The 18,863-nt window shown below is 38.4% G+C and overlaps 1 protein-coding gene across 3 annotated transcripts in view; it reads left to right on the forward strand.

The window, feature by feature from the left end:
- Positions 1 to 18,863, forward strand: part of gria3b (glutamate receptor, ionotropic, AMPA 3b) — a 160,587-nt gene that overhangs the window by 114,181 nt on the left and 27,543 nt on the right. For all 3 annotated transcript variants that reach the window (XR_007972572.1, XM_052149731.1, XM_052149732.1), the window contains exons 10-12: positions 181 to 387; positions 5,068 to 5,441; positions 7,849 to 8,047. Coding sequence is in view for 2 of the 3 variants with exons in the window: in XM_052149731.1 (XP_052005691.1) it covers positions 181 to 387; positions 5,068 to 5,441; positions 7,849 to 8,047 (780 nt within the window). In the remaining variant the exon portion in view is untranslated. The remainder of the gene's footprint in view (positions 1 to 180; positions 388 to 5,067; positions 5,442 to 7,848; positions 8,048 to 18,863) is intronic.

The raw sequence follows: 18,863 nt of genomic DNA on the forward strand, positions 1-18,863 counted from the left end.
TTCCAGTTTGTTAGATTATGTGTGTGAGAGAATGGGTGAGAGTGAATGTTCAGTCGTGATATCCTGCATGCCTGCATGCCTGTGGCTGATAAGCTGTCGGTGGGCTCTGGTGCCTGTGACACCAAACAATGAACGAAATGAATGAAGATAATAATACATGAGCGTGTGTTTGATTAACAGGAAGCACCATATGTGATGTTCAAGAAAAACCACATGCATCTTGATGGCAATGAAAAGTATGAAGGCTACTGTGTCGATTTAGCTTCTGAGATTGCCAAACATGTCGGGATCAAATACAGACTGTCCATAGTCATGGACGGAAAATATGGTGCCCGTGACCCTGAAACCAAGTCGTGGAACGGGATGGTCGGTGAACTAGTCTATGGGGTAAGTACTTCATCTGGACACATGCGATTGGATGCTAACCTCTCTTAATAACCAAGGCTGTGTCTGAAAGTCTATATTCAAGGCGTAATAACCATTTTATTGGGGGGGGGCAAGGTCAAAGTCAAGTTTACTGTCATTTTTACACAGCAGTGGACAAAAACGAAATGAGGTTCCTTCAGTAAACTACAGTGCAGCATATATCATACTGTAGATCCAAGTAGACATATGACTCACCTGTCACCTAAATAAAATTCATGTAATATTACTCATTAGCAGTGTTGGCGGAAGACTGCATTTTCGAAAACCATTCACTTAACTGAAAGTGATGAAAATCACTGGGTTTCTTTTTTCTTTTATTTCTTTTTTAAAAGGTTCTCGGTTTCCAATCCTATCCATAAACCAAGATTATGTTTTATACCCAATGTTCAACCCAACCCCCACCCCCAGATATTCAGATAATTCCTAGACCCCTGGTCCGATCATTCCTAGACCCCTGGTCCATGTACTTTTGGCCATTTTGGCCATTTTTGTCCTTTTATACTTATGTAGTGTACAAAGAGAAATTTCTTGAAACTGCTGTCAAATATGGTGTTGAAAAAAAGGGTATGTCTTCTGTTCACATTTAAAAAGCATGGTGAGATTGACTGGAAATGTCTAGATGTTGTTCAAGAATAACTAAAAGCTGACAGTGCTGGTGGCAAGATTGCGTTTTAAACATGCGCCCTCCCAGCATGCAGTGCTTTGATTCGTCTCAATGCAGTTGGATCTCAAAGCCACTTTTCACAGTGCGCTCAGGCCACCCTCCATTTTTGCGTTTGACAAAGCACTCCCCTGATATAAATGGAGGAAAACCTAGTGAAATCACTTCCAATTCCCCAGGCCAACATTCAAGAAGGAAGACCATATACAAAATGCATGAGGGTTAGGCTACCTCATCTGTTCAATTTCCTTACCATCAGCCAGAGAGATTGCCTGGTTTACATGTGCTAACGTTGGAAATTGTTCTCAAATTATTCTCAAAAAATGTTTGACGTAGAGACCAAATGAAAAAATATTACCCTCATGGAACCATCTAGCATAATAGTGGCTTTTTTATAACTCAGATAGCCAGGACAAATGTTTATGGGCAATGTTTGACCTTTCAACAGCTATTTTCATTCCTAATGGTTGACTCTCAAAGGTTGCATCGCAAAATGTCTTTCTAACTCACTAGTATGGAGTGATTATAAAGGATAGTTTGCCAAAAAAAAAAAAATCCTCTCATTTTTTGCTCACCCATATGTTTGTCCGAACCAGTATGACTTTCTTCTGTGGAACACAAATGGAGATGTTAGGCAGAATGACACCCTCAGTTACCATTCACTTTCATTATATGGAAAAAAGGATTCAATGAAAGTTGGTAACTGAGAGTACAATTCTGACTAACACTTATTATTGTGTTCCACAGTGGAAAGAAACTTGAGGATGAATAAATGATGGCATTCGAAAAGATTATAACTCTATACTAAAAGTGTTTAAAACAAGATATTATTTGTAGATGAGAGTCATTTGTTCTTTGTCATGGTATTTTATTTTCTCAGGTTTTTTAAAGTGGGGCTTGGGCGAGAAGAGGTTTACTGTTAATTTCCTAAGCACTCGCTGTTTTTAGCTGGCGGACAATGAAACACGTGAAAAATCCCAAAGAATTACACTGAGAGACCTAAGCCAAATGTAGAGATGTCTCTATAGAGACTAGAATATAATTTGAGACTTGGAGGTGTTTTTTGTTTTTTACCTGGGCAAGTAAGCAACCATCCAAAATACCCTAGCAACAATCGGAACAAATTAGCAACCACGTAGCAACACCCAGGAAATCTCCTAGAACAACCTAGCATCATGGCGGTGAGTTTCGACAAAGGAAAACACCATCCAAGTTTTCATTGTAGTTATGATGAAACACAATATACCATCTCGTTAACTGATACTGTAATCATGTAATTGTGATAGATTAATCATATAATTATGTCCTATACTCCTGTCAAACTGTTCAGATAACGAGCTTTGTCTTAACACTGACAGTGAATTCTTCTGCTCTATTGTAGAAATGTCACCTTTTACAGTTGTTTTTTGTTGCATGCCACAAGCAGATAAAAACAGAAAGTAATACAAACTCCTCTGGGATTCTTCTGAACGACATCCAAGAGTATTTGTTGACAGTGCAATCTGGTCTTTCGTTTCAATTATTAATTTATTTTTCAGCTTTTTTTATATCAACAAGTCTGCCTTTCATATCAGTGTGTATTAACCTGTGTATATCTATGCATTAAATAATTTCACTCTAGAATTAAATAGATCACATGCAATTATTTATCTAGTGTTCACTTGGAAAGTTTTGAGGCATATTTGTGCCTCACTGATAAATCACTTCTGGTAGACTCTTAATTGGCTATTTAAATGCAAATTATTATATGATTTATTGAAACAGTACACTGGAGTCCAATTCACTACAACCACAAGATAAAAGGATATTAATATTTTTAAAGGCTTTTATACCCAGCGCTCACCTGCAGAGATTCCTTGACCTTATACTACCTGATTGAATAACTAATGCACTCCATGCTGAGGACATGCGAGATCAAATCTTTCACTGCCTTTTTATTATACGCCCATGCTAGAGTGCCTCCAAAGATTATAGCAAGTGGGTAGTGCCTGTGTCTCATATCTGCAGCTCCCGCAGCAACTTTATGTGAAGCATAAGAACTGTTCAAAACAGATTTTCCATCAAAGGGGCGAATGCACTTAACAAATGCACCACTTTTGTCCATTGTATTTCAAAGCAAATCCAGTGTAGATTTACACTCTCAGACCAGTTTACATAGGTGCGAAATGAGCTGAAATAGTGCGCCACTGTATTTAAATTAAGTAATTGTCATTTTTTAGCACGAACACGCCCCCTTTCAATATCAATGAGGTTTCATCCTCCTGAGACCCCACGCACATTAAGTTTTGGCTTCGCTATAGGCTATGCATAATTTAATTTCATTTAAACTGAATCACAGGCTGATCTCAGTACAGGAGATTCTAGGCTGTCATTAAAAGTGTTAAACTTTGATAAAAACGAGTTATGTGACAAAACAACACGGTGCCGATCTCAGCTGAGTTTGTCTTTGGGAGAAATGGCAACAAAACTACATTTGGTAGAAACGTCATTACATTTTTAAATTAAAACCTCTGAGTCAGAGTAGAGTTTGAAGTTTCATCCGATATGCCATTTAAAAAATTTAATCGATTTAACACAAATGACCACATATGTGAACTATAGGCTAATTCTCCTTAAAATATCCTATATGCACTGTGCATTATCACACTGAGAATCAATGGATGCATCCAAAAGCTGGAAAACTTTTCAGCTTCCACATATGGGGACATACATTTTTAGGAAATCTATTTGGTATAAAATATATTTATATATAATTTTTTTCTGCATATTTTTTAGGGGCTACTAGTTACAAATCAAAAAGGGGAATGGAAAATGCACAAGGCAGTCACACTCGGGTCTCAGGAGGTTAAGATTGGGCCACATTTTGTATTTCAACACAAATCGTGTGCAAACTTTACACGCACTGAAATAACGTTACGCAATATTTCAATTAATTCATTGTCATTCTTTTCAGCATGAGTACTTTTTTATGTAAATAAGGTTTATTATAGATTGTATTACTTTTGTCTATTGTATTTCAATGCAAATCCAGCGCAGATTCTCACATTCAATTCAGTTTAAACAGGTGCTAAATGTGCTTAAATAGTGTGCTGTTGTATTTCAATTAATTCATTGTTATTCTTTTTAGTACAAGCATGCCCTTTCTGCGTAAATGAGGCCTATTATAGGTTGCGCCACTTTTGGCCATTGCATTGCAACGCAAATTCAGTCTAGATTGTTACACTCAGTCCAGTTTAAACAGATGCTAAATGCGATATTGTAGATTGCGCTACTTTTTCCGATTTTAAAGAGCTGGTAGATAATGGTAGTCTGATTCATACTACAAAACCTAGCACTTAGAACTGGAATTGTGCCTGTAGCACCAAATGTTACCTGATTTGCATAATTCGTTAAGTGAATCGGGTGCTAAAACAACAGACAAGGTGTGCAAATAAACAACGCTATTATTCATAGTGAATTCACCCCAAAGTCTCCTGCTTATTCCGGTTATGCTCTGTTTTTTTTTTGCTTGATACAGCAGTGTAGGTCTTACAGAAATGAGCAAGACTACAGCTATCGAGTCAAGTAAACACTCAGCTGTCACTTCTGTGCTGCGTAGTCAAAACCATTTTCTTTTTTGCTTTACATGTGCTTCTCCGAGGCAGTGAAAGTCCTGTCTCTGTGAATGTCCTTCTCCACATTCCTCCCACACACACACCAAAGCCTGAGAAAAAGCAAAAATAACCCACTTTTTAGCTCTAGATGTAATACTCTATGACAATTTAGTCTGATGAACTCAAAAATGCTAAAGGAATGTTCTGTGTTCAGTACTAGTTAAACTCTACATGATCAGTATCTGGAGCATGCTGTTGATTAGTAAAAACAAACAAAGTTACCTTCATAACTTGTGTAGTTGCAATCGTGTTGCATTGCGGTTAATTGCATTGTTGAATGTCCTTCCAAGCAACTAAAACGTGATTTCTTCATGTCCCTGCTTCCAGAGAGCAGATATTGCTGTTGCACCGCTAACAATCACACTTGTGCGAGAGGAAGTGATTGACTTTTCCAAGCCCTTCATGAGTCTGGGTATATCCATTATGATCAAGAAACCTCAGAAGTCCAAGCCAGGTGTGTTCTCCTTCCTGGATCCTCTGGCTTATGAGATCTGGATGTGCATTGTGTTCGCCTACATCGGCGTTAGTGTGGTGCTGTTTCTCGTGAGCCGCTTCAGCCCCTACGAGTGGCACCTGGATGAGAATGATGAAGCCAAAGATCCCCAGACCCCTCCGGACCCGCCTAATGACTTTGGGATTTTTAACAGCCTGTGGTTCTCTCTCGGGGCCTTCATGCAGCAGGGCTGTGATATCTCGCCAAGGTTGGTGGCCTCATTCATTATCTAAAGCCCTCATTCTTGTGTTCACTCTAATGTCAAAAGTAGTTTTTGAACATGTAACTCGGATAGTACCACGGTATACATTTAAGTACCTTCAAATAGTCATTTTTTGTAAGGGATGTCACTGAAAAAGCCCTAATTTTGGAGCTACTTCTAGTATTCTTGTCTGAAAGATTATGCAGACACAGCTATAGTTTTAATTGGTTCTTTTGTAAAGTATTAGCTGTGCAACATATTGTCTTTTGGCACTTTTCTTGAAATTTATCATGCACCTGATTCATTTATTGTTTGGGAAGTCCGACTGCAGCACTTTGTAGGCATCTGTGAAGATGTATGATTATTCACATTGTTCCTCCATTTAACAGCAGGGAGTTGATTAATAATGACTCCATTGTGTTGCTCTCTGTCGTAGATAATTTTGCAGAGTTGCTCATATTCTTCACTGCAGCACTGCCTGTCAATTGTGTAGTCAAAAAAAAAAGACTCAGCAGATAAAAGTATAACCAATTAATCATCACAGCAAATAACTTTGAGAACACTACAGTAATGTTTCACATGTTGTAAACTTGTTCATGTTGTAAAATCAGATGGCAAATAAACATAAATATACATTGACAAATAGGGCAGACAGACAGACAGACCATTCAAATATTCACAGTGTAAGTTGAAAAAAGTATGTGAACCCCTAGGCTATGAAACGAGATTGGAGGTGTGGGTTAGAGCTACTTTGACCTATAAAAAGCACTCAAACATTTTGAGATTGCTATTCACAAGAAGCATCTGCTGACGTGGAGCATGCCTCGCAAAAATAGATCTCAGAAGATCTCGAAGAGTTTCGATATTCGTCTGTCCACAGTTAGACAAATTGTCTATAAATGGAGACGATTTATTACTGTAGCTACTCTCCCTAGAAGATGCCATCGAACCAAGATGACTCACAGGGCACACCGCAGAATGCTCAGTGAGGTCAAAATGAACCCTAGAGTGACTGCTATATAGGGAGCATCATGATTTGAGGCTGCTTTGTTGTTTTGGACCCTGGACCGCTTGCTATCATCCAGGGAAAAAGGAATTCCCAAGTTATATCGTATAGGATAATGTCAGGGTGGCCACAGCTGTAGCAGAGTAGAAGTTGGGTTATGCAGTAGGACAATGACCCCCAAACATTGAAGTAAATCCACTACAGAATGGCTTCAAAAAAACTAAATCCACCTTTTGGAGTGGCGAAGTCAAAGCCCAGACCTTAACACAATAGAGATGCTGTGGAATGACCTCAAGAGAGCCGTTTACACCAGACATCCAGAGAATATGACTGAGCTGAAGCACTTCTGTAAGGAAGAATGGCCCAAAATTCCATCTGAACCATCTGTGCAGGTCTAATCCGCAGCTACCGGAAACATTTGATTGAGGCTATTGTTGCCAGAGGAGGATTGACCAGTTGTTAAATCCAAGGGTTCACTTACTTTTTCCACAGCTCTGTGAATGTTTAACGGAATGTGTTATATTATAATTGTTGTATAATATTATGACTTTTATGAACATGAAATCACAATTTATGACCAGTTAATGCAACAAAAAAAAAATGCTAATTCCAAAGGGTTCACATATTTTTCTTGCCACTGTAGGTAGATGGATGGATGGATAGACATGGAAATGATAGACCGACAGAAACTGTAGCTCGAATACAAAATAGATAGAACAATAGATATAGACAGACAGATATATTCTGATTTTTAGTTATTTTTCATGTGAGTGCAATCATGCCTGCGGCTCATAACTGGCATTTGGCCCTGTTCTGTACAACACAGTAGTAAAGTAGAGCACTTGTGTTTTACTGCAGCATTGATTGCTTACTACATCTTAAATGACTGTATTGCTGCTGGCCAGTTTTTCCAAATGACTGTACAGTGCTATTAAAACCCATGTTGGCATTTTAATCTAAAATTCAATAATTATATACCATAAGTCCTTAAGAGTTCTACTTGCTATTTGCATTGTTTATATATTTCATAATGCCACATGTTTAAGAGAACACAGTCGTGTAAAGAGCACTCCTACTTTCAGCCCAAAGGCAAAAACCCTGTAGAGGAAATAACACCATAATTGATCCCATATGTTATTATGCTAGTATTTATTGTCCTGGCAACAGTCAATTTATATTCAGATTGGTGACAACTTTTAATCGGTATATGCTGTACTGACCCCTTTAAACCTTTGCAAGATCCCAAATTAGATACAAATTCCATACATACTGTAAAAAGTGCACGTATTATGTTTGTGACAATTTATTACCCAGTTAGCTATATGGAAGTCAAGAGCGTTGTTCAATTTGTGTTTCACTATAAGTGTAGAAATAGATGCTTGTAAATTATGTTTGTTTGTGTATCAGGTCCTTATCGGGCAGAATAGTAGGAGGTGTCTGGTGGTTCTTCACCCTTATCATCATCTCGTCCTACACGGCTAACCTTGCTGCTTTCCTCACTGTCGAGAGGATGGTCTCTCCCATCGAGAGCGCAGAAGATCTCGCCAAACAAACCGAGATCGCATATGGAACCCTGGACTCGGGATCCACCAAAGAGTTCTTTAGGGTGAGTCTCATACAACGACACTCTCCTCATAAGAGTTTACCTTGTGTGATTAAGTTTATCAACTGAATTAGGGGCTGTTCACAAAGAAGGTATTCTTGTGTTAAAGTAAGCTAGACTCATCGCAACAAATGGAACAGAGAGCAGGTGTCTGAAAAATGCTGTATTCGTGTGCGAGACAATGAAAAAGCAGCGGGATGGTCAAATATGTCTGTCTAGTGCATGTTTAGATAGAAAAATAGCTTTAAATACCTCATCTGTTTGAGAGATGTAACTCCCTTTTAGCGCCACACAGAGAGCCTTTCACCTTTGAACTGCTTCAATACATGTAAAGAACCATGTCATTTTCATGAGATCAGTCTGTAAGGTTTATACTGGTACACCCTCTAGACCAACACTAACCAGCATTAACCAGCCTAGAAATGGTCTAAGTTGGTCTTTTCAACAGAAATCGTTGCATAAAGAGGACAAACATTAATAATGCCAGCCCCTCTCAGAGCTTTTTCAGCATGTTACCATTGTGAAACTACTCACTTGCTTATTAATGCTGCTCTTTAGCCTGACAGAGTCAGTTTGTTCTGTATAATCCAGCTCTTTTTAATGAAGCAGTCACTAAGCCAATGTACATGATTGCTGTAAATGCTGTGCACAACCTTGAGTCAGCCCGATCTGCTCGAGCGAAGAAGGTAAAGGCAGGCGGGCGTCTCTGAAGCCTAATAAAATCCCACATATCGCCCAAAGAGGTCAACTTGCAAAATTATAATTAGTTGCTTTACCTGGGCCGGCAAATTGCACGTAATGAAAAGCGGCCCTGGGGGGCAAATACAGTATAGTGCACTTGAAAGACATTAAGAATAAAGTATGCAATTTATCCAAGACCACATTAAGACTGTGTGACGAGGAGGAGGGCGTGGCCGGGCTGTAACGATGGCGCCAGCACTGTATTAGTCCAATCAGCGGGAGAGGGATAAAGAGGAGCCGGGGATGCCAGTCCGAGAGTGAATGAGACACACGTGGCCGCTGCGTGTGTGTCTGTGTGTGTTTAAGTTTATTTAAGTTGATTTATTTCATTAAAAGTTTTGTTGACTGCTCAGTCGGTTCCTCCCTCCTCCATGCCCATCCTTTACCCGTTACATTGGTGCCAAAACCCAGAATGTAGGAGGGATGTGCTGTTATGGAGTCCTCGCTACTGCCGTCTGCTGGGAAGCATGGAGACGCGGCTGTCCGCCAGGGGAAAGAGGACGTTTTTCTCTCTCTCTATCTCTCCCCATCGCTTTTTCCCTCTCCCTCCCCCTTTTCTCCCAGGACTACAGAGAGGCAGGGAAGACCTGCCGGCAGAAGGACAGCCAGAAGGGTAACACCTCCACTCCAGGAAGAGAGGGGAGAAAAGTACGTCATGCTGGAGGTTTCCAGGCCTGAATCGGGCAGCGGAGGAGTGTGACGAGGAGGAGGGCGTGGCCGGGCTTTAACGATGGCCACCCAGCACTGAATCAGCCCAATCAGCAGGAGAGGGATAAAGAGAAGCCGGGATGCCAGTTTGAGAGAGAGAGAGAGAGAGAGAGAGAGAGAGAGAGAGAGAGAGAGAGAGAGAAAGACAGCCGCTATGTGTGTGTTTACATTTAATTAAGTTGATTTATGTCAGTAAAAGATTAGTTGACTGCTCAGTCGGTTCTCGCCTCCTCCTTGCCCATCCTTTACCCATTACATTGGTGCCAAAACCTGGGAAGAAGGAGGGATGTGCTGTCATGGAGTCCTCGCTGCTGCCATCTGCCGGGAAGCAGAAGAGCCGTCGCTGTCCGCCAGGGGACGGAGGAGTCGCTGCCAGACGCCGGAATTGGGAGGAACTGCTGTCGTCTGCCAGGAAGGAGAGAAGCATTTACAGTCTACCAGGGGTCATAGGACTCCCTGCCATCCGCCAGAAGGCAGAGGAGTGGCTGAGGACTAGGCGATGGCGTGTCCGGGAACCGGCAAGAGAGTTTTCTCTCCATCTCTCTCCTCTCTCTCTCTCTCTCTCTCCCCCTCGCTCTTTCCCTCTCCTTTCCCTCATCTCTCCCAGGGCTCCAGAGAGGCAGGGAAGACATGCCAGCAGAAGGACGGCCATTGTTGCAACACCTCCAATCCAGGAAGGGAGGGGAGTACGTCATGCCGGAGGATTCCCCGGCGATGGACACCTGGCGCTGAATCAGCCCAATCAGCAGGAGAGGGGGAAAAAGGAACCGCGGACACTAGTTCATGTGTCTGTCTGTGATTAAGTTGATTTAAGTTAATTTATGTCATTAAATGTTTAGTTGACTTCTCAGCCGGTTCCCGCCTCCTTCTTGCCCATTCTTGCCCGCTACAGACTGACATCGCAATTAGGGCTGAAATGAACTATCTGCATGATTTGGTAATAGTTATACATCCATTACAAGGCATGTATACTTGCTGTGTCACTTGCATGTTTGCATATCAGCTGTCTGATGTCATTTAAGGTTTGCTCGTTGACAACTGAGAGGTTTTGGGATCTCAAATATTTAATATAATGAGTGTCCTAGTTACACTCGAAAGCTTTCCGATTTGAAATGACATGTGTGAAATGCTATTCTGGGGGACTTTTAATTAAAACTACAGAGGCCTGACGGGGGGAAAATATCCCAATTAATGGGGGTTCAAGCTCTATTTTAGATCTGTTTTCAGGAAATGCATTCCAGTTTAATTAGAGCCATACGGCAGAAAGAGCGAGACAGATGTCTTCATCTTTGACATTAAACCAGAGTTTATTTCCACATTTCTCTCCACATATGCATATATTTAATATGTTTGTTTGCTTGTTTACTCAATAATTCCAATTTGATATTTCAGTGTATAATGACTTTGTTTCAACTCAGTTAACAAACTGTCAGAAAACAAACAGCACATTGTGTCAATATTAACGAATGCACTAAAGTATGCAGTACTTTACGGAGTGGTGGTGGTGTAGTGGACTAAAGCGCATAACTGGCAATCAGAAGGTCGCTGGTTCGATCCCCACAGCCACCACCATTGAGCAAGACACTTAATCCAGGTTTCTCCGGGGGGATTGTCCCTTTAATAAGTGCACTGTAAGTCACTTTGGATAGAAGCGTCTGCCAAATGCATAAATGTAAATGTAAAATGTATTATAAATATTAGGGGTGTAAAAATGCATTAATGCATTGTGATGCATCAGTTTTGATAATGAAAATTCAATGCATTGATTACAGAATGTATCATTATAATTAGTAATGGTACCTAATGTATAACATTTTTATTTCTTATCCCCAAAAAAAAAATCCCCAATTTACTTCCAGCATATATGCGGTCAACATATTATTTTTTGTAATAATCAAATTTAAATAATTTTTTTTTTAACCAAATGTAATATTTCACAAAGCATTGCATCCTTTAGCCAGAATACAGAGCCTCATAGAAGACAGGGAGGGAATTTATTTTCTGAAATATTTACACAATAAATTAACAATGGTTTTATCGTAATATTGTCAAAGGCTAATCATGACTATAATAATAATGTTTTTTGGAGTGTTTTTTTTTTTTTTTTGCCCGGAACCATTGTTTAGATCAAATTAACCATGATTTTACTACAGTAATATGGTAGTATTCATGTAGTAATCAAATAGTAATATTGTAGGTTAATCTTGTGTTTATATGGTTTTACTTTGAATACAATTTAAGCAGTTTTGCTTATTTCTTCCCAAAAATGAACAAAACATAAAATATAAAATACCATTACTTAGAGAAGGTGATTATCTTTCAAATAATCCCACATACAAGGTAATCGGATGCATAGATCATTCGATAATCCACACAAAGCACAATATTACATATGGCCACCAGGAGATGACGCCAAGAAAATAACTCAACTCAATGATGCAGTCTCATTGAGTCATAAGGCAGTCGTTCTGTGAAATCTCATTACTAAAATCGTGTCTTTATCTTTAGTCATTTTTGCGTTTGCATGTGTAATTAGTTCTTATGTACAAGTATTGTGTTTTATTTGTTTGGAGGGGCTTTTGGACACCTGGAGACATTTTTTGACACTTTGATAAATTTTGCTATGCTATAACTTTTGATTGCTTTTTTGTATCAACACAAACATTTTCTCAGATTCAGAGTTTTTCAGAGCCACCTTATTTACACAGAGATAAATATAATATCAAATAAGTAAAATAAGAAAAAAATGAATTTGTGGCAAAAACATTTGTGATTTTTTCAGCAGCTTCTTAGGCTGAGAGTCTCATGTATCATAATCTATATCATCCAAAAAATTGAAAAGTTTTCTTTACAATTATACCAAACACTTAACAATCCTTTTTTTTGTTTGTTTGTTTGTTTGTTTGTTTGTTTGTCACTTTATAAGCCTTTAATTTTGGGTATGCCACTGAAACAGGAAATCTTTAAAAATTAATAATAATTCAGAGCTTCATGGGTTACTGTAGTAAAACCATGGTTAATTTTCATAAGGGTGAATCATGGTTTTACTACAGTAACCATAACTGCTATGGTATTTGTAGTAAAACAAATATTGTAACCACACAATTTAGATTTTTATTACTATAGTTTTCGCTTTCCCATATTATTACTATGGTTTCACTAGGAATATCATGATCAAAATATTGTTACTATTTTGTATTTGTAATTGTAACAGTATAAGGACGGGTAAAGGATAGGCAGGAACCGGCTGAACAGTCAACATAAAGGTTTAATGATATAAATTAACTTAAAACAGCATAAAACATAAACGAACACAGACACGCATGCAGAGCAGCCTTGTGCATCTCTCTCTCTCTCTCTCTCTCTATCGAACTGACATCTCTGACTCCCCTTTATCTCGCTCTCCTGCTGATCCACTGATTCAGGGTCGGCCGTGCAGCCTCATGCCCCGGCCATGCCCTCCTCCTCGTCACAGTAGTGAACTAAAACTATGGGATATATTTTGTGAGGGAACATAAAACTATTACGAGGGCACGCAGAACTATTAAATAAATAAATATCCCTCTCTGTCTTTAAGTGCCTCCGTACAAGAATCACAGTTAAAACTAAGAAGTGTTAGTAAATATTTAGACCCCTAATGAATTCCTCAGACAAACACTTTACAACGATTACTTGTAATTCATTTAAACTATTATGGTTAGATAAGAGTGTTTAATTTCAGACAAAGTAGACACAAATTGCATTTGAACATGTTGAAGGAATAAATGAACAAGGTAGTGTTGAATACTTATGTTCACCAAATCGTTCCATGCGTTTGTTACCGTTGACAGAGCAGCACTCAAATACTGGACTACAGGTTTATCTTGTTATATAAGAACAGGCAAGCCACATTTAACTGAGAGCTGTCTCCCTTAAGAGATGAATTATTAAATTTATTATCAAGGAGATATGGTGCATGAAATCTTTTTTAATATTTAAAACTACCGCTCTGCCTCTGGCCATGAGCTATCTAGTGAGAGTGAGTTCAGGGTCGGCCTACGCTGAGCACTCACATAGGTGATGCTCTTTTATTTTTGGAGCAAATTTAAAGAGAGTTTGTTACTTTTTTTAAAGAAGTGTCTTCTAGGTTGTCCTACTGACAATGTAACCATTCATTTGCTTTTAATAAGTATTTATTCACCTCTCAAGCACGCACACACACACAAGAAAATGGTTGTATTGGAAGAGTGCAGACAGTGTTACATGATAGAGGACCATGTATAATCCTTGATCAATATCTTCTCAAGGTGCTCACATCTGTTTCTCACATAAACAACAGATGAGTCAGGAGACAACTGAGGTTCACCCCATTCAAACACTCCAGGATGCCCATATACTACACCCAAGCCAACATAAAAACAACACAGCTTAATATAAGACGTTTGTTCTTATGCAGTACAATGAACAAGACTTGGGGTTTGCTTTGTGAAAGGGGCATGTGTTAATTGTCATGCAAGGGCATTTGAGAAAGGAACCATGCCACTACCATGTTTTATCACACACAGTGCCATGGTAGTATTGTGCTTTTTTGGGCGTGCCTTGAAAATGCCATGTTTTTTGACATGTATCATGATAGTACCATGGTATTGTTTGAGAAATGTCATGGTACATGATTATGCTAATCATTTATATACTAATGAGTCTCACAAAAATATCCCAAAAATCAAAAGAAAGAAATAAGAAATTATATTTTGCATGAAGAAAATAAAAGTCTTCTATTAGTGTAATATGAAAAAAAATTATATATGTGTGTATATACAGTATATGTTAAAATATGTATACATAATGTTAATATTTGTTGCACTGCCTTTAATTAATTAAACTGAATGGATTTATACTTGTACAAAAATCATTGCAAAACAGTGTTTTTAATGTCATACAGTAAAAAAAATACAAATAAGTCTTAAAGTATTAAAGTAATGAGAATCATCATAGAAATAACTTTTTAAAGACAATAACAGATGCAGGTTTGGATGTAGTTAGCTACTGTAATCTAATTACTTTTTAATTTAAAAGTTATGCATTACATTTTAAAATCTTGCTTCAGACTTTCTATTAAGTTTTTACTTGGTTTACACATATTAAAAAAAATAAGCGAATGTATGTAGAATACATTTAAACCATGAATTACGTTCATACATACGTCTGTTTCAAAGAAAGCGGGAGAGTAACGAGTCATAGTGATGATAGAGTGCGACAGTGAACCAGGAGGAAATGTAGACATTGTTTTGAATTTGTTGAGTGGAAAAACAAACTTTTCTGTTGAGGTTTTTAGAAAGTAACTTAAAAAGTAAAATACATAGTATTGTGATTACCTTTCTCATTAAGTAATCAGTCAAGTCATTGGATTACAATTCTAAAGAACAATTAGTCATTTTAAAGACTTGCAGAATTTGTCATTTGTAGTGGATTACTTTTTTGAGTAATTTACCAAACACTGACCAGACACAATATAATAATGAGTATTAGTGGGGTAAAATGTGCTTAACTCTCCTGAAAATAATGTCAGAATGTAAAAATTCAAATGGTCCTACACTGTAAAATCAAAGTAGTTGACTTACTTTGGTATCGAGGCAATAGTTTGCATGCTTTTTTTAGGTAAACGTACTAATTTGAATGAAATAAACTGAACTTAATTTTTTAAGCAATGTCAACTAGTTACAAGTAAACTGAACTCATCTATAATGAAGTATCGTTGTTTTTATTTAACTATTTAAATTGAGTTATAGCATGTCTTATACAGTATGAGGGAAATTATGACTGGAACATTGGATTCTCCTCGGTACATCTTAGTGCACATAAATCTGCACTTTTGTAAAGTACAGTAGAGACCAGAGAAGAATGACCTAAAATTAACAGGCTCCAAGTTCACCAGAGGTAACACTAATCACCCTAATGGTGACTTTACACAAATCCCAAATATCAACCAGTACAACAACAATAATACAACAACAATAGTTATAAGAATTGTATTTACTTTAATAAAAACTACAATTTTTCTATATAAGTTCCCTTGTTTTGGCCAAACACACATAAATTATTCAAATGCAATGGCTTATGGGTATTTCACAAAGCTGCAATTTTATACTTGATAATATTAATTTAGTTGTACTCAAAGCCAAAATTTAAAGAACGTATTTATTTGAGTTATGATTACAAAATGTGACATTTCAAGTATTGTTTAATTAGGATGACTTAAATGTTTTTTATTAATGACAACTTTAATGTTTCAAGAGTAACGCTAACTTAATTAAAACTAGTAAGAACAGTAAAGAAATTAAGCTTAAGTTGGGAAAAATTATTATGTATTTTTTTTTTACAATTTGAAATCGTGTTTACAGTGAATATAGTAGAATATAAAATCTTCCCGCAAAATGAAAAGATTCCCCCACCTCTATCTTACAGTGAATCCAGGTTTAGTTATCTGGTTGGTCACAGATCTGGCCTTCCTTATTAGGTTTGTTCAGGTCTTTCAAATGACCTAAGCTGGTGAGACTGGTAGAAACTTCTAGCTGCCCGCTGGGCACATTAAAAAACTAAAGCAGCGTGTACAGCCTGACCTTTCTATCTCTGCGGAGCTGTGTGGTCCGTCCAGTCCGGTCTTACTTTAGTCATGCAATGTTCAAACTTCCTTTCATACATTTGAAACTTTTATGAGCATTACAATGCTATATGAATGTTGAATGTGCAGGAAGGGTTAGGAAGTCTCTGAGCACATATATTATTTCTAATCCAAACCTATAGTATATATCACTCATAACTCTGCAAGGTGTTTCCCTACAGCATTAAAATATGGGACAGGGGCACACAACCTTTATACAGCTGCACAGAGAATGACATGCAACTCACAGACTGAACTTGAACGAGCTTCTGAGAAAAAGTTATGAATACGGACCGTTATGTAATGAACTACGCCTGTGGTTACTCTACTGGGACACCTGTGTGAACTTGTGAAGAACTGACTTCATACATCAACTAAAAATCACCCTAATACCAGTTGATTAAAAGTCAGTGAGCAAAAATGGCTCAGAGAAGTGAAGTTAGTTCTGAGAAAAGCTCTTGCAGCATTTGTTTGCAGATGCCACTTGCTTTGATATTTTGCTATCTAATGCAGTAAAACTCATACATTTTAAGTGTGGCTTAAGGGTCCAAATACTTTTTGGGACCGCTGTACACTGTTAACAGAGTAAAACCTCCAGCTGAGTACCAAACAGTCTAGAGGACGAAGTGTTGTATTTGGCAGTGAGGGGAAATGTGTTCCATCCTGGAACCAAATCATTTAATGGTTAAGCTTTAGTGGAGAGTGAGATGTTGCGAGTGATATAAGGTGGATGTGAATGGTACCATAACAAGCTCCAAGAGGTGACGGCAGAGAGATGTGAGAGGGGTATGATGAAAGCAACCTGCAATGTGTGGAATAAATTCAGGACATACAGTAATACAGATTACTAAACAGATAAACTGGGTATTAGAGACAGTGGAAGATAGTTTGCTTTGAACTATTATTATGTTGGCTTGAAAAAGCAAACATACTTATAACACAGTTCAATGGAAATGTGGAGGCGCAAACCGGCTTAACAATATAAATCATATTTTAATAATTCACTTAAACAAAAAAGACAAACACATGCCGGGCAGCTGCCCGTAACTCTCTCTCTCTCTCTCTCTCTCTCTTTCTGGAACTGCCACCTCTGGTCGCCTTTATCCCTCTTGAGGACTTGATTAGCCTGATTAGGGGCCGGGTGTGTAGCATCAAGACCGGTTCCGCACTCCTCCCTGCCACAATACTGTTCTACACTTTGAGCTTATTAGGTTTTTCCCAAAATCCATTTACAAAGACCAATAAGATTAATTGGAACTTTTCCAACAGCCATCAAGCTACATCCACCAAACTTGGCACAGACCTTCAGACTGTTCTTACTCTGGTTGCTATGTCTTTTCTCATGGATAGGAATTATGGTTTTTGAACAGTGGTTGATCCAATATCCCTAAAATCCCATAGAGTTGCACTGACTACATTTTCAAATAGACCAAGACTATTCAGACTCGAACTGCAAAAAAAAAATTAAATGTAAACAAACACACACAAGGCTTTCCAGGAATATTTAGGGTTCAATACAAGCTAAGCTCAATCGACAGCATTTGTGGCGTAATGTTGATTAACACAAAAATGTAAGCAAATGGGGCCAATTCATAAATGTTAAAATACTCACTGTTTCAAAAGTATAGCTACACGACATAAACAATATGTGTGTTAATATGAGTTTAGTGTGATAATATCACTTACTAACCTTTTCTGTTTAAAGTGTATCCAATTTTACAACTTTTTTGCCATGATGACGTAACGCCATAAACCCTAAAGCCCTTAAACGACTGTAAAAATTACCATTTAAATCAACTTTGTAGCTCAAATAATACACAAGTTTAACATAATAATTAAAGTATTTGCTTTCATAAAATAAAAAATAAAAAAATGGCCCTATTCACTTCCATTTTAAGTGCCTCACTGCTGTAACCTCTGTTTTTGCTTTTTTAAAGAAAAGGTCATTTTTTATACCTCTGAACCTATCTATAACTTTCAAACTTCAATTATTTAAAACTTACTTTCAGACAAAGCTTTGACAAGCCAACCTCAACATTTGTCTTAACAAACTTTACCCACCTAAACCAAGTTTAGGGTCTTCAAGTTTCCTGAATGAATTCCATAAGTGAAAGCGTCCGATTACAGGTGATTATTGAGATAAAACTAGTAATATCGGACTGGTCAAGTGATGTCAACATGAAAGCGCTCATGAACCCCACCGGTTGCCCAAAGCCTCGCGTGAGTCGCATGTGACCAAGGCTGGACTGGTAATCTGGCATATAGGGCATTTTCCCGGTGGGCCGGCGCACTTTGGGGCTGATCGGAGGCGGACTGGTCATTGGGAGAGCCGAGCGGGCCAGTGGGTCGACCGCAAAACAGACCGAATGGGCCACGATAAGCTAAAATGAGCTGCCGTGTTATGCAGAACGGACCACAAAACGGCCCTGTGATATGCAGAAAAGGACAACCCCCCCCCCCCCACCCCACCCCCACCCCTCCCTCCCAACAACTTTTGGGCCAGTTGCTATGTAAAATCCTGCGCTGATTTCTCTTCCCAGTCCAGCCCTGCATGTGACGTTCGAACACTGTATTGGTGTTTATTTGCAGTCCCAAAGAAATCCTACACCTACCCCTACCACTAAATCTAACCCTTATCCTAACCTTGGTAACAGCGAATGAGACTCTCAAAGACATAGACTTGGAGGGATATGATGATGAGTCTTCATGTGAGGGTATACAGGGGCAGAT

The sequence above is a fragment of the Xyrauchen texanus genome, chromosome 19 (genome assembly GCF_025860055.1).
Source record: "Xyrauchen texanus isolate HMW12.3.18 chromosome 19, RBS_HiC_50CHRs, whole genome shotgun sequence".
Taxonomy (NCBI): Eukaryota; Metazoa; Chordata; class Actinopteri; order Cypriniformes; family Catostomidae; genus Xyrauchen; species Xyrauchen texanus.